Here is a 13,461-nt window from a genome sequence, read left to right on the forward strand (position 1 = left end):
GACATACCTGGTCAGAGCACAAGTACCAGTGATATGTCACCAGGAGCCATATATACCTGGGTGTCGATGGTGGGAGTAGAGGAGTGTTCGACTCCAGGACATACCTGGTCAGAGCACCAGTACCAGTGATATGTCACCAGGAGCCATATATACCTGGGTGTCGATGGTGGGAGTAGAGGAGTGTTCGACTCCAGGACCTACCTGGTCAGAGCACAAGTACCAGTGATATGTCACCTAGAGCCGTATAAACCTGTGTGTCGATGGTGGGAGTAGAGGAGTGTTCGACTCCAGGACATACCTCGTCAGAGCACCAGTACCAGTGATATGTCACCAGGAGCCATATATACCTGGGTATCGATGGTGGGAGTAGAGGAGTGTTCGACTCCAGGACATACCTGGTCAGAGCACCAGTACCAGTGATATGTCACCTGGACCATATATACCTGGGTGTCGATGGTGGGAGTAGAGGAGTGTTCGACTCCAGGACATACCTGGTCAGAGCACCAGTACCAGTGATATGTCACCAGGAGCCATATATACCTGGGTGTCGATGGTGGGAGTAGAGGAGTGTTCGACTCCAGGACATACCTGTTCAGAGCACCAGTACCATTGATATGCCACCAGGAGCCATATATACCTGGGTGTCGATGGTGGGAGTAGAGGAGTGTTTTACTCCAGGACCTACCTGGTCAGAGCACCAGTACCAGTGATATGTCACCTGGAGCCATATATACCTGGGTGTCGATGGTGGGAGTAGAGGAGTGTTCGACTCCAGGACCTACCTGGTCAGAGCACCAGTACCAGTGATATGTCACCAGGAGCCATATATACCTGGGTGTCGATGGTGGGAGTAGAGGAGTGTTCGACTCCAGGACATACCTGGTCAGAGCACCAGTACCAGTGATATGCGACCTGGAGCCGTATAAACCTGGGTGTCGATGGTGGGAGTAGAGGAGTGTTCGACTCCAAGACATACCTGGTCAGAGCACCAGTACCAGTAATATGCGACCTGGAGCCGTATAAACCTGGGTGTCGATGGTCGGAGTAGAGGAGTGTTCGACTCCAAGACATACCTGGTCAGAGCACCAGTACCAGTGGTATGTCACCAGGAGCCATATATACCTGGGTATCGATGGTGGGAGAGGAGGAGTGTTCAACTCCAGGACATACCTGGTCAGAGCACCAGTACCAGTGATATGTCACCAGGAGCCATATATACCTGGGTGTCGATGGTGGGAGTAGAGGAGTGTTCGACTCCAAGACATACCTGGTCAGAGCACCAGTACCAGTAATATGCGACCTGGAGCCGTATAAACCTGGGTGTCGATGGTCGGAGTAGAGGAGTGTTCGACTCCAAGACATACCTGGTCAGAGCACCAGTACCAGTGGTATGTCACCAGGAGCCATATATACCTGGGTATCGATGGTGGGAGAGGAGGAGTGTTCAACTCCAGGACATACCTGGTCAGAGCACCAGTACCAGTGATATGTCACCCGGAGCCATATATACCTGGGTGTCGATGGTGGGAGTAGAGGAGTGTTTTACTCCAGGACATACCTGGTCAGAGCACCAGTGATATGCCACCAGGAGCCATATATACCTGGGTGTCGATGGTGGGAGTAGAGGAGTGTTTTACTCCAGGACATACCTGGTCAGAGCACCAGTACCAGTGATATGCCACCAGGAGCCATATATACCTGGGTATCGATGGTGGGAGAGGAGGAGTGTTCAACTCCAGGACATACCTGGTCAGAGCACCAGTACCAGTGATATGCCACCAGGAGCCATATATACCTGGGTGTCGATGGTGGGAGTAGAGGAGTGTTTTACTCCAGGACCTACCTGGTAAGAGCACCAGTACCAGTGATATGTCACCTGGAGCCATATATACCTGGGTGTCGATGGTGGGAGTAGAGGAGGAGTGTTCAACTCCAGGACATACCTGGTCAGAGCACCAGTACCAGTGATATGTCACCAGGAGCCATATATACCTGGGTGTCGATGGTGGGAGTAGAGGAGTGTTCGACTCCAAGACATACCTGGTCAGAGCACCAGTACCAGTATATGGCACCATGAACTATATATACCTGGGTATCGATGGTGGGAGTAGAGGAGTGTTCGACTCCAGGACATACCTGGTCAGAGCACCAGTACCAGTATATGGCACCAGGAGCCATATATACCTGGGTGTCGATGGTGGGAGTAGAGGAGTGTTTTACTCCAGGACATACCTGGTCAGAGCACCAGTACCAGTGATATGCCACCAGGAGCCATATATACCTGGGTGTCGATGGTGGGAGTAGAGGAGTGTTTTACTCCAGGACCTACCTGGTCAGAGCACCAGTACCAGTGATATGAGACCTGGAGCCATATAAACCTGGGTGTCGATGGTGGGAGTAGAGGAGTGTTTGACTCCAGGACATACCTGGTCAGAGCACCAGTACCAGTGATATGTCACCAGGAGCCATATATACCTGGGTATCGATGGTGGGAGTAGAGGAGTGTTTTACTCCAGGACCTACCTGGTCAGAGCACCAGTACCAGTGATATGCCACCAGGAGCCATATATACCTGGGTGTCGATGGTGGGAGTAGAGGAGTGTTCGACTCCAGGACATACCTGGTCAGAGCACCAGTGATATGCCACCAGGAGCCATATATACCTGGGTGTCGATGGTGGGAGTAGAGGAGTGTTTTACTCCAGGACATACCTGGTCAGAGCACCAGTACCAGTGATATGCCACCAGGAGCCATATATACCTGGGTATCGATGGTGGGAGTAGAGGAGTGTTCGACTCCAGGACCTACCTGGTCAGAGCACCAGTACCAGTGATATGCCACCAGGAGCCATATATACCTGGGTATCGATGGTGGGAGAGGAGGAGTGTTCAACTCCAGGACATACCTGGTCAGAGCACCAGTACCAGTGATATGCCACCTGGAGCCATATATACCTGGGTGTCGATGGTGGGAGTAGAGGAGTGTTTTACTCCAGGACATACCTGGTCAGAGCACCAGTACCAGTGATATGCCACCAGGAGCCATATATACCTGGGTGTCGATGGTGGGAGTAGAGGAGTGTTCGACTCCAGGACATACCTGGTCAGAGCACCAGTACCAGTGATATGTCACCAGGAGCCATATATACCTGGGTATCGATGGTGGGAGTAGAGGAGTGTTTTACTCCAGGACCTACCTGGTCAGAGCACCAGTACCAGTGATATGCCACCAGGAGCCATATATACCTGGGTGTCGATGGTGGGAGTAGAGGAGTGTTCGACTCCAGGACATACCTGGTCAGAGCACCAGTGATATGCCACCAGGAGCCATATATACCTGGGTGTCGATGGTGGGAGTAGAGGAGTGTTTTACTCCAGGACATACCTGGTCAGAGCACCAGTACCAGTGATATGCCACCAGGAGCCATATATACCTGGGTGTCGATGGTGGGAGTAGAGGAGTGTTCGACTCCAGGACCTACCTGGTCAGAGCACCAGTACCAGTGATATGCCACCAGGAGCCATATATACCTGGGTAACGATGGTGGGAGAGGAGGAGTGTTCAACTCCAGGACATACCTGGTCAGAGCACCAGTACCAGTGATATGCCACCTGGAGCCATATATACCTGGGTGTCGATGGTGGGAGTAGAGGAGTGTTTTACTCCAGGACATACCTGGTCAGAGCACCAGTACCAGTGATATGCCACCAGGAGCCATATATACCTGGGTGTCGATGGTGGGAGTAGAGGAGTGTTCGACTCCAGGACATACCTGGTCAGAGCACCAGTACCAGTGATATGCCACCAGGAGCCATATAAACCTGGGTATCGATGGTGGGAGTAGAGGAGTGTTTTACTCCAGGACATACCTGGTCAGAGCACCAGTACCAGATGGAGGAGATGGTGAGGCCGAACATGATTCCAGGCCAGGGGAGACCAGGATCTTCTGGGGATCTGATGAGATGCATGAAGTTGGTTGGAGGCATGCCGCACTTGGTGTAGCTATAGTTGTCGTTGGGCATGCCGTAGTGGACCTTCGTTGTATTGGGCCATGCTGCGAAAAACTTATTCACAACCTCCTCATAACTGTCGAATTGCATGAAACCTGGTCAGTAAAGAGAAAACAATTATATAAGTAAAATACAGAGCTTAACACTGGAACATTTCCCTTTCTCATAAAAAACTGGCTTCCACAGATATCCCTTAATTGACATCAAGCGATATCTCCTTGGACATATCGCTTGAATGAAATTGCGGCGTCACCATAAAACGACGTCACTGCGCCCTGCGTATATACACACGTTCATCTCTTTAAAAGGGGTGGTGGGGTAGCCTAGTAGTTAAAGTGTTCGCTCGTCGCGCCGAAGGCCCGGGTTCGATTCCACACATGGGTACAATGTGTGAAGCCCATTTCTGGTGTCTCTCCGCCGTTATATGGAATATTGCTAAAAGCGGTGTAAAACCATACTCACTCATTCATCTTTTAAAACACCGACACATTTCAGTGAAATATTTCTGTTTAAAAAATTGATCGGCAAGCTCATTGTATAGACACTGAACGTAAAACAATTGTGACGTGGCAAGAAAAGCGTTTTACAGATAAAACGAATGGCCGTTCAAATAACTTGATTCTTTGACGAGTATATTTTGAAAATCTATTGTCCTGTATCACCTGACACGCCATTTGGTTGCGATAACTAGCATGAAGATTGTGTTTGTTTTCAATAAGAGAGTCGATGTATAATGATTATTGTTTAGCTTTATTTCTCATCCCACGATAGCAGTTCAACTCAAGAAAAAGAAATGAGTGAGTAAGTATGGTTTTACGCCTCTTTTAGCAATATCCCAGCAACATCACGTCGGGGGACACCAGAAATGGGCTTCACACAGTGTACCATGTCGGGAATCGAACTCGGGTCTTCTAAGTGACGTGCGAACGCTTTAACCACTAGGCTACCCGACCCGATTATGTTTCAAGGTTTGTCATCACCATACCCGTGCTCGTGGGTTTCACTGAAGTGGTAAACGTCCTGAAACCTGCATCACTTCCGGCTTTCCTCCCACATTAAGCTGACATGCCGCGATATAACTGGAATACTGTTAAAAGCGGCGTTAAACCCAACTCACTCACTCACTGACTTCACAGGAATCTCTCATGAGAGAATTGAGAACATTCTGAGGAATGATCTGGGCGTGACAAAGGTTTCAGCATGCTCTTAATGAGAAACGCTCATCATCTCTCGTAAGAACTGAAGTCGTTTTGAGACCCAGCTGATTTTGTTGAGCGATTTCTTGAAAATATTTAACTGGAAATTAGGCTCATAACGTTTCAGCCACCCCTCAGTTGTTCAAGGACAGTGACAATGAATATATTTTGATGTGTATTTATGACCTTTCATTTGTAGAGGGTGGGGACGTCATGAGAACATTTGATTTATTTTACAAAAACACCAAGGTATAATACAGACAGTAATAAACTAAAAATGTCACTTACTCATCACCATGAGGACGATGCCACCTCCGATCATGATCAGTGTCTGAATGAAGTCAGTCCAGATGACAGCAGTCAGTCCACCTGGGAATATACATATCTCAGTGTCACGTGTACAGTCAGACCACGTGGGAATATACATATCTCAGTGTCACGTGTACAGTCAGACCACCTGGGAATATACATATCTCAGTGTCACGTGTACAGTCAGACCGCCTGGGAATATACATATCTCAGTGTCACGTGTACAGTCAGACCACCTGGGAATATACATATATCAGTGTCACGTGTACAGTCAGACCCCCTGGGAATATATATATATCAGTGTCACGTGTACAGTCAGACCACCTGGGAATATACATATATCAGTGTCACGTGTACAGTCAGACCACCTTGGAATATATATATATCAGTGTCACGTGTACAGTCAGACCACCTGGGAATATACATATATCAGTGTCACGTGTACAGTCAGACCACCTGGGAATATACATATCTCAGTGTCAAGTGTACAGTCAGACCACCTGGGAAGTATACATATCTCAGTGTCACGTGTACAGTCAGACCACCTGGGAATAAACATATATCAGTGTCACGTGTACAGTCAGACCACCTAGGAATATACATATATCAGTGTCACGTGTACAGTCAGACCACCTGGGAATATACATATATCAGGGTCACGTGTACAGTCAGACCACCTGGGAAGTATACATATCTCAGTGTCACGTGTACAGTCAGACCCCCTGGGAATAAACATATATCAGTGTCACGTGTACAGTCAGACCACCTGGGAATATACATATCTCAGTGTCAGGTGTACAGTCAGACCACCTGGGAATATACATATCTCAGTGTCAAGTGTACAGTCAGACCACCTGGGAAGTATACATAACTCAGTGTCACGTGTACAGTCAGACCCCCTGGGAATAAACATATATCAGTGTCACGTGTACAGTCAGACCACCTAGGAATATACATATGCCTTTGCATTTTTTGCCGATTTTCAGTGACCCATACACATAATTTTCATCACTATTTTGCCTTTGAAGCCCCGTGGAATCTGTATCGGCAGATATTGGAGACTAACTGTTCTCAGGCGCTGATGGAATGGGTAACATACCTCCAATTGATAAGATGGCGGTCACTAGGAGGAAGATGATGATAGCCAAGTACAGGTTGAGGTCTGGGACAGCTTGAGTCAGGAAGATGGCACCGGAGTACAAGTCCGCCTGGTGGACACAGACAATGCGATGACGACATGCATAATAGGATATATTACATACGTCAACATGTAAGTATTGCAACTGATTTAGATCTTGGTGAGTGCATTGAGATTATATCAACTTACTGATTTAATTTTTTGTTTTTAAATCTATATTTCTATCAGTGGTACAGGCATGGCATGACCATGTCAAGATAATATTCATAGTCAATATTGATATTTTACATTTATTTTTCGATGGACACAGATAAGGACATAATAAGGTATAGCCAATTTCCAATAGTTTACAATGACATATATCTTACATTAGCCTATCAATAAAAATTCAGACACAGGAAACGTCTGAAGCAATATGAATAAGAGAATATTTTTCAGACTTACTGGTTGGTAAGTGTATACACAATTGACCAGAAAGAGTAGAAATAGTCAGGTATGCACATAGAGAAATATTTTCATTTTGTACTTTCATAGTATCTGACGATTTCTTTCTTGATTTGTACAAAAAAGGCAAGACTTCTTTTGTAATACTTCTGTGATATATTTGTTCACCTAGTAAAATTATACAATTAACAACATTGTTATGTTTACTTTTTATTCCCAGTATGATGTTTTTGCTTTGGTAAAGTCAAAGTACAGTAAACTACGGTTATAACGAACTCAAAGGGACCACGAATTTTAGTCCGTTATAGCCGTAGTTCATTATATGCATATATACAGCATAACTACAGCAAAAAGTCGGGACAAAATAATAAGTTCGTTATATCCGACAGTTCGTTATAAGCGTGTTCATTATAAACGTAGTTTACTGTAAGGCCTAGTGGTCTTAGTATCCAGTTTCCAAATAGCATTAACAACATCACAGTCCCCAAAACGTGTTCTAAAGTTTCGAGTGACTGTTTACAAAAACTATTTATAGGTGAGTCAATATATATGTATCTAATTTTGTAAAGAAAATATCTTGTTGGCAATATATTGAGCAAAATTATATAGTGTAACCAAATCAAATCTGAACTCAGTGTACACGTTGGTGGTATAATATTGAAAATTCTCATTCATTATCTGTAAATGTTTAAGGAGCATATCTTCATATACATTTTGATACAAGGTAGTCTAGTAAACCAAAGAATTTTGTAATATTCATATTTTGTAATATTCACCCGTGCCTCTTTTTTCAAAACAGATAAGTTATAAGGAAATATAGGATTGCAAAGCTCTCCTTTTCACTATCTATTATTTAGCCTTTTCCTTTAATCAACAATAGCTTTCTTTATGCTTATCAGAAAATGTGTATCTTTGGAATATTTATCCACAATCTCATTAAAATCAGACCTCAGTTCTCGCTACCGCTAAACAAAGAACTGAGGACATCCCATTAGGTGTCACGTCAGAACGACCTTTCATCCGACCAATCAGAGCGTCGCTTACCAGATTATGAAAGTGACAGTCGGAATGTGATTTCTAATGATACAACCTCGAAAACTTTAACAGGGGGTATTCCGAACGATAGTTACGGGTTTAACGACTGAATCCATACAATCTAGACCATCTATTAGCCATTCCGGAATGTTCTTTTGTTCAGGTTTCGAATTTGTAATCGAGAATTTGTCACAATATGTTTCGAAGCGTAGTCTCCAATTTGAAATTAGTGCCGTAAAGCACGAGAAAGCTGCCTTCTGATTGGTCAATCCATTGGTCGGTCAAAGTTCGCGCAAGGTCGGTCTGACGTGTCCCGTAATGGGATGTCCTCAGATCTTTGTTTAGCGGTAGCAAGAACTAAGATCTGATTTTAATGAGATTGATTTATCCATTAATTCTTGTAACGTATAGAAAAAAACCGTTTTCAGTTAGTGAATCGTTAGCAAAAATGATTACTTTTTCATACCAATGGTTATAGATAACCGATTTCTCTCCTATTCTTTAAATCATCGTTATGCCATAGAGATTGTGATTGTATTTCAGATTCTTTACCTACTGAGGTCTTGGTGAATACATTGAAAATATTTCAACTTACAGAGATCTTGGTGAAGACATTGAACATATTTCAACTCACAGAGATCTTGGTGAATACATTGAACATATTTCAACTTACTGAGGTCTTGGTGAATACATTGAACATATTTCAACTTACAGAGATCTTGGTGAAGACATTGAACATATTTCAACTTACAGAGATCTTGTTGAAGACATTGAACATATTTCAACTCACAGAGATCTTGGTGTATACATTGAACATATTTCAACTTACTGAGGTCTTGGAGAATACATTGAACATATTTCAACTCACAGAGATCTTGGTGAAGACATTGAACATATTTCGACTTACAGAGATCTTGGTGAAGACATTGAACATATTTCAACTTACAGAGATCTTGTTGAAGACATTGAACATATTTCAACTCACAGAGATCTTGGTGAATACATTGAACATATTTCAACTTACTGAGGTCTTGGTGAATACATTGAACATATTTCAACTTACAGAGATCTTGGTGAAGACATTGAACATATTTCAACTTACAGAGATCTTGGTGAAGACATTGAACATATTTCAACTCACAGAGATCTTGGAGAATACATTGAACATATTTCAACTTACAGAGATCTTGTTGAAGACATTGAACATATTTCAACTCACAGAGATCTTGGTGTATACATTGAACATATTTCAACTTACTGAGGTCTTGGTGAATACATTGAACATATTTCAACTCATAGAGATCTTGGTGAAGACATTGAACATATTTCGACTCACAGAGATCTTGGTGAAGACATTGAACATATTTCAACTTACAGAGATCTTGTTGAAGACATTGAACATATTTCAACTCACAGAGATCTTGGTGAATACATTGAACATATTTCAACTTACTGAGGTCTTGGTGAATACATTGAACATATTTCAACTTACAGAGATCTTGGTGAAGACATTGAACATATTTCAACTTACAGAGATCTTGGTGAAGACATTGAACATATTTCAACTCACAGAGATCTTCGTGAATACATTGAACATATTTCAACTTACAGAGATCTTGGTGAAGACATTGAACATATTTCAACTTACAGAGATCTTGGCGAAGACATTGAACATATTTCAACTCACAGAGATCTTGGTGAATACATTGAACATATTTCAACTCACAGAGATCTTGGTGAAGACATTGAACATATTTCGACTTACAGAGATCTTGGTGAAGACATTGAACATATTTCAACTTACAGAGATCTTGTTGAAGACATTGAACATATTTCAACTCACAGAGATCTTGGTGAATACATTGAACATATTTCAACTTACTGAGGTCTTGGTGAATACATTGAACATATTTCAACTCACAGAGATCTTGGTGAATACATTGAACATATTTCAACTTACAGAGATCTTGGTGAAGACATTGAACATATTTCAACTTACAGAGATCTTGGTGAAGACAGACAGGATGAGAGCAAGGGCTGACAAGTAGACCCTGATCCTCTGACCGCCGAATCTCTTGCGTAGGTACTCGGGTAAAGTAAACACCTGTCACAGTGGAATACATGTACGGTGGAACCAAGCTATGACAAATGGTAGCGTTCCCGGAAAAATCAACCGGTTTACTTAAGTTCAGGATTAACGAACCGTGGGTTCTTGGTTATATACAGGTTATCGGGGTCCGGCAATTCCCGACACAGACAATTCCCCACTGGATATTTCCCCACCAATAAAGGGACACCCAGTACTCAATAACAACTTTGACGCATCGTAATTCGCGTAAGAAAGTGTGTTTAGTAGGACAATCAGAGCTGTACAAGACAGATGAAAGCACAATTTCAAATCTGGGGAAAGGTCCACGTGGAACTGTCTGTGTGAGAAAAGTCTATGAGGGGAATTATGAGTGTGGGAAAAGTCAACCTTGGGAATTGTCTTTGTTAAAAAAAACCAAGTGGGGAACTATCTGTGGGGAAGAGTCCATGTGGGGAATTGTCAGTGTGGGAAATGTCCATGTGGGGAATTGTCAGTAGGGGAAATGTCCATGTGGGGAATTGTCAGTGTGGGAAATGTCCACCTGGGGAATTGTGTGTATGGGAAACGCCAATGTAAGGAATTGTCTGAATGGGAAACGCCAATGTAAGAAATTGTCTGTATGGGAATTGCCCATGTAAGGAATTGTCTGTATGGGAAACGCCAATGTAAGGAATTGTCTGTATGGGAAATGTCCATGTAAAGAATTGTCTGTATTGGAAATGTCCATATAAGGATTTGTCTGTATGGGAAATGTCCATGTGGGGAATTGTCTGTATGGGAAATGTCCATGTAAGGAATTGTCTGTATGGGAAATGTCCACCTGGGGAATTGTGTGTATGGGAAAAGCCAATGTAAGGAATTGTGTGTATGGGAAACGCCAATGTAAGGAATTGTCTGTATGGGAAATGTCCATGTGGGGAATTGTCTGTATGGGAAATGTCCATGTAAAGAATTGTCTGTATGGGAAACGCCAATGTAAAGAATTGTCTGTATTGGAAATGCCAATGTAAGGAATTGTCTGTATGGAAAATGCCCATGTAAGAAATTGTCTGTATAGGAAATGTCCATATAAGGATTTGTATGTATGGGAAATTTCCATGTGGGGAATTGTCTGTATGGGAAATGCCCATATAAGGATTTGTCTGTATGGGAAATGTCCATGTGGGGAATTGTATGTGTATCGAAAAGTTCATGTAGGGAATTGTCTATGTGGTGAATCGTGTGTGAGGAAAAGTCCATGTGGAACTGTCTGTATGAGAAATGTCCATGTGGGGAATTGTCTGTGTTGGAAATGTCCTTGTGGGGAATTGTCTATGTGGGTGAAAAGTCCACGTAGGGAATTGTCTGTGTGGGAAATGTCCACGTGGGGAATTGTCTACGTTGGAGTGAGTGAGTGAGTGAATATGGTTTTACGCCGCTTTTAGCAATATTCCAGCAATATCACGGCGGGGGTCACCAGAAGTCTACGTTGGAAAAAGTCTGTATGAGAAAAGCCCATGTGGTGAATCGTGTGTGTAGGGAAAGGTCCATGTGGGAAATTCTCTATTTGGGAAAAGGTCCATGTGGGAAATTCTCTATTTGGGAAAAGGTCCATGTAGAAAATTCTCTATTTGGGAAAAGGTCCATGTGGGACATTCTCTAATTGGGAAAAGGTCCACGTGGGAATCTCTTTATTTGGGAAAGGACCATGTGGGGAATTCTCTGTGTGAGAAAAGGTCCATGTCGGGGATTGTCGATGGGGATTGCCTGTATGGAAAATGCCAATGTGGAACATGTTCTTTGTTTAAAATGTTGACTTTTATTTCAAATGAAGAAAAGAAGTAACTCAGCTTTGCTTGGTCGAAAGTGATGGAAAGATTGACACGTTTATAAATGTCACCTACCCCAGCAGCGACATAGACGGGGACGAAGATCCACCCGAGAATTACCAGGATGAAGATGGCCTGAATAAAACATGAACAGAGTGTATGAACAAAGTCAATGTCAGGGTATAGGGAGAGGATGTGTGATAGGGTATATAGTAGGGGGTAAGAACAGGATATATAACAGAGTATATGAGGGGTATTTGAACAGGATATATGAACAGGATATATAATGGGGTATATGAACAAGGTATATGAACAGGATATATGAAAGGGTATATGACAGTGTATAAGCACAGGGTATATGAACAGGGTATAAGACCAGGGTATATGAACAGGGTATTTGACATATCATAAGAACAGGGTATATGAACAGGGTATAAGACCAGGGTATATGACATAGTATAAGGACAGGGTATATGAACAGGGTATATGACAGTATAAGCACAGGGTATATGACAGAGTATATGAACAGGGTATATGTATAGGGTATTTTACAGAGTATAAGAACAGGGTATAAGAACAGCGTATATGACAGAGTATAATAACAGGGTATAAGAACAGGGTATATGACAGAGTATAAGAACAGGGTATATGAACAGGGTATAAGACCAGGGTATATGACATAGTATATGAACAGGATATATGACAGGGTATATGACAGAGTTTATGAACAGGGTATATGTATAGGGTATTTAACAGAGTATATGAACAGGGTATAAGAACAGGGTATATGAGAGAGTATAAGAACAGGGTATATGAACAGGGTATTTGACAGAGTATAATAACAGGGTATAAGAACAGGGTATATGACAGAGTATAAGAACAGGGTATATGAACAGGGTATATGAACAGGGTATTTGACAGAGTATAATAACAGGGTATATGACAGAGTATAAGTACAGGGTATATGACCAGGGTATTTGACAGGATATATGAACAGGATATATAATCGGGTAAGAACAGCGTATATGATAGAATATAAGAACAGGGTATATCAACAGGGTATTTGACAGGGTATAATAACAGGGTATATGAACGGGATATATGATCGGGTATTTGACAGAGTATAAGAACAGGGTATGTGATAGAGTATATGAAAAGGGTATAATAAAAGGGTATATGAACAGGGGTATATGAACAGGGTATAAGAACAGCGTATATGACAGAGTATATAAAACAGCGTATACGTACAGGGTATTTGACAGAGTATAATAACAGGGTATATGAACAGGGTATAAGAACAGCGTATATGACAGAATATAATAACAGGGTATATGAACAGGGTATATGACAGAGTATGAGAACAGGGTATATGAACAGGATATTTGACAGGGTATAATAACAGGGTATATGAACAGGATATATGATCGGGTAA

At 42.6% G+C, this 13,461-nt stretch overlaps 1 protein-coding gene across 2 annotated transcripts in view; it reads right to left on the bottom strand.

The window, feature by feature from the left end:
- The window catches only part of LOC125380108 (sodium/glucose cotransporter 4-like), a 75,137-nt gene that overhangs the window by 10,898 nt on the left and 50,778 nt on the right, over positions 1-13,461 (bottom strand). Inside the window, exons 4-8 of one of the 2 annotated variants that reach the window (XM_048396392.1) lie at positions 12,105-12,164; positions 10,132-10,236; positions 6,615-6,723; positions 5,495-5,575; positions 3,870-4,105 (exon numbers count right to left, since the gene is read on the bottom strand). The exons of the other annotated variant lie outside the window; for it this stretch is intronic. Coding sequence (XP_048252349.1) covers positions 3,870-4,105; positions 5,495-5,575; positions 6,615-6,723; positions 10,132-10,236; positions 12,105-12,164 — 591 coding nt within the window. The remainder of the gene's footprint in view (positions 1-3,869; positions 4,106-5,494; positions 5,576-6,614; positions 6,724-10,131; positions 10,237-12,104; positions 12,165-13,461) is intronic. 2 annotated transcript variants of the gene reach the window in all.

This window comes from Haliotis rufescens, unplaced genomic scaffold (assembly GCF_023055435.1).
Source record: "Haliotis rufescens isolate VD_foot unplaced genomic scaffold, xgHalRufe1.0.p SCAF_15, whole genome shotgun sequence".
NCBI classification, from domain to species: domain Eukaryota; kingdom Metazoa; phylum Mollusca; class Gastropoda; order Lepetellida; family Haliotidae; genus Haliotis; species Haliotis rufescens.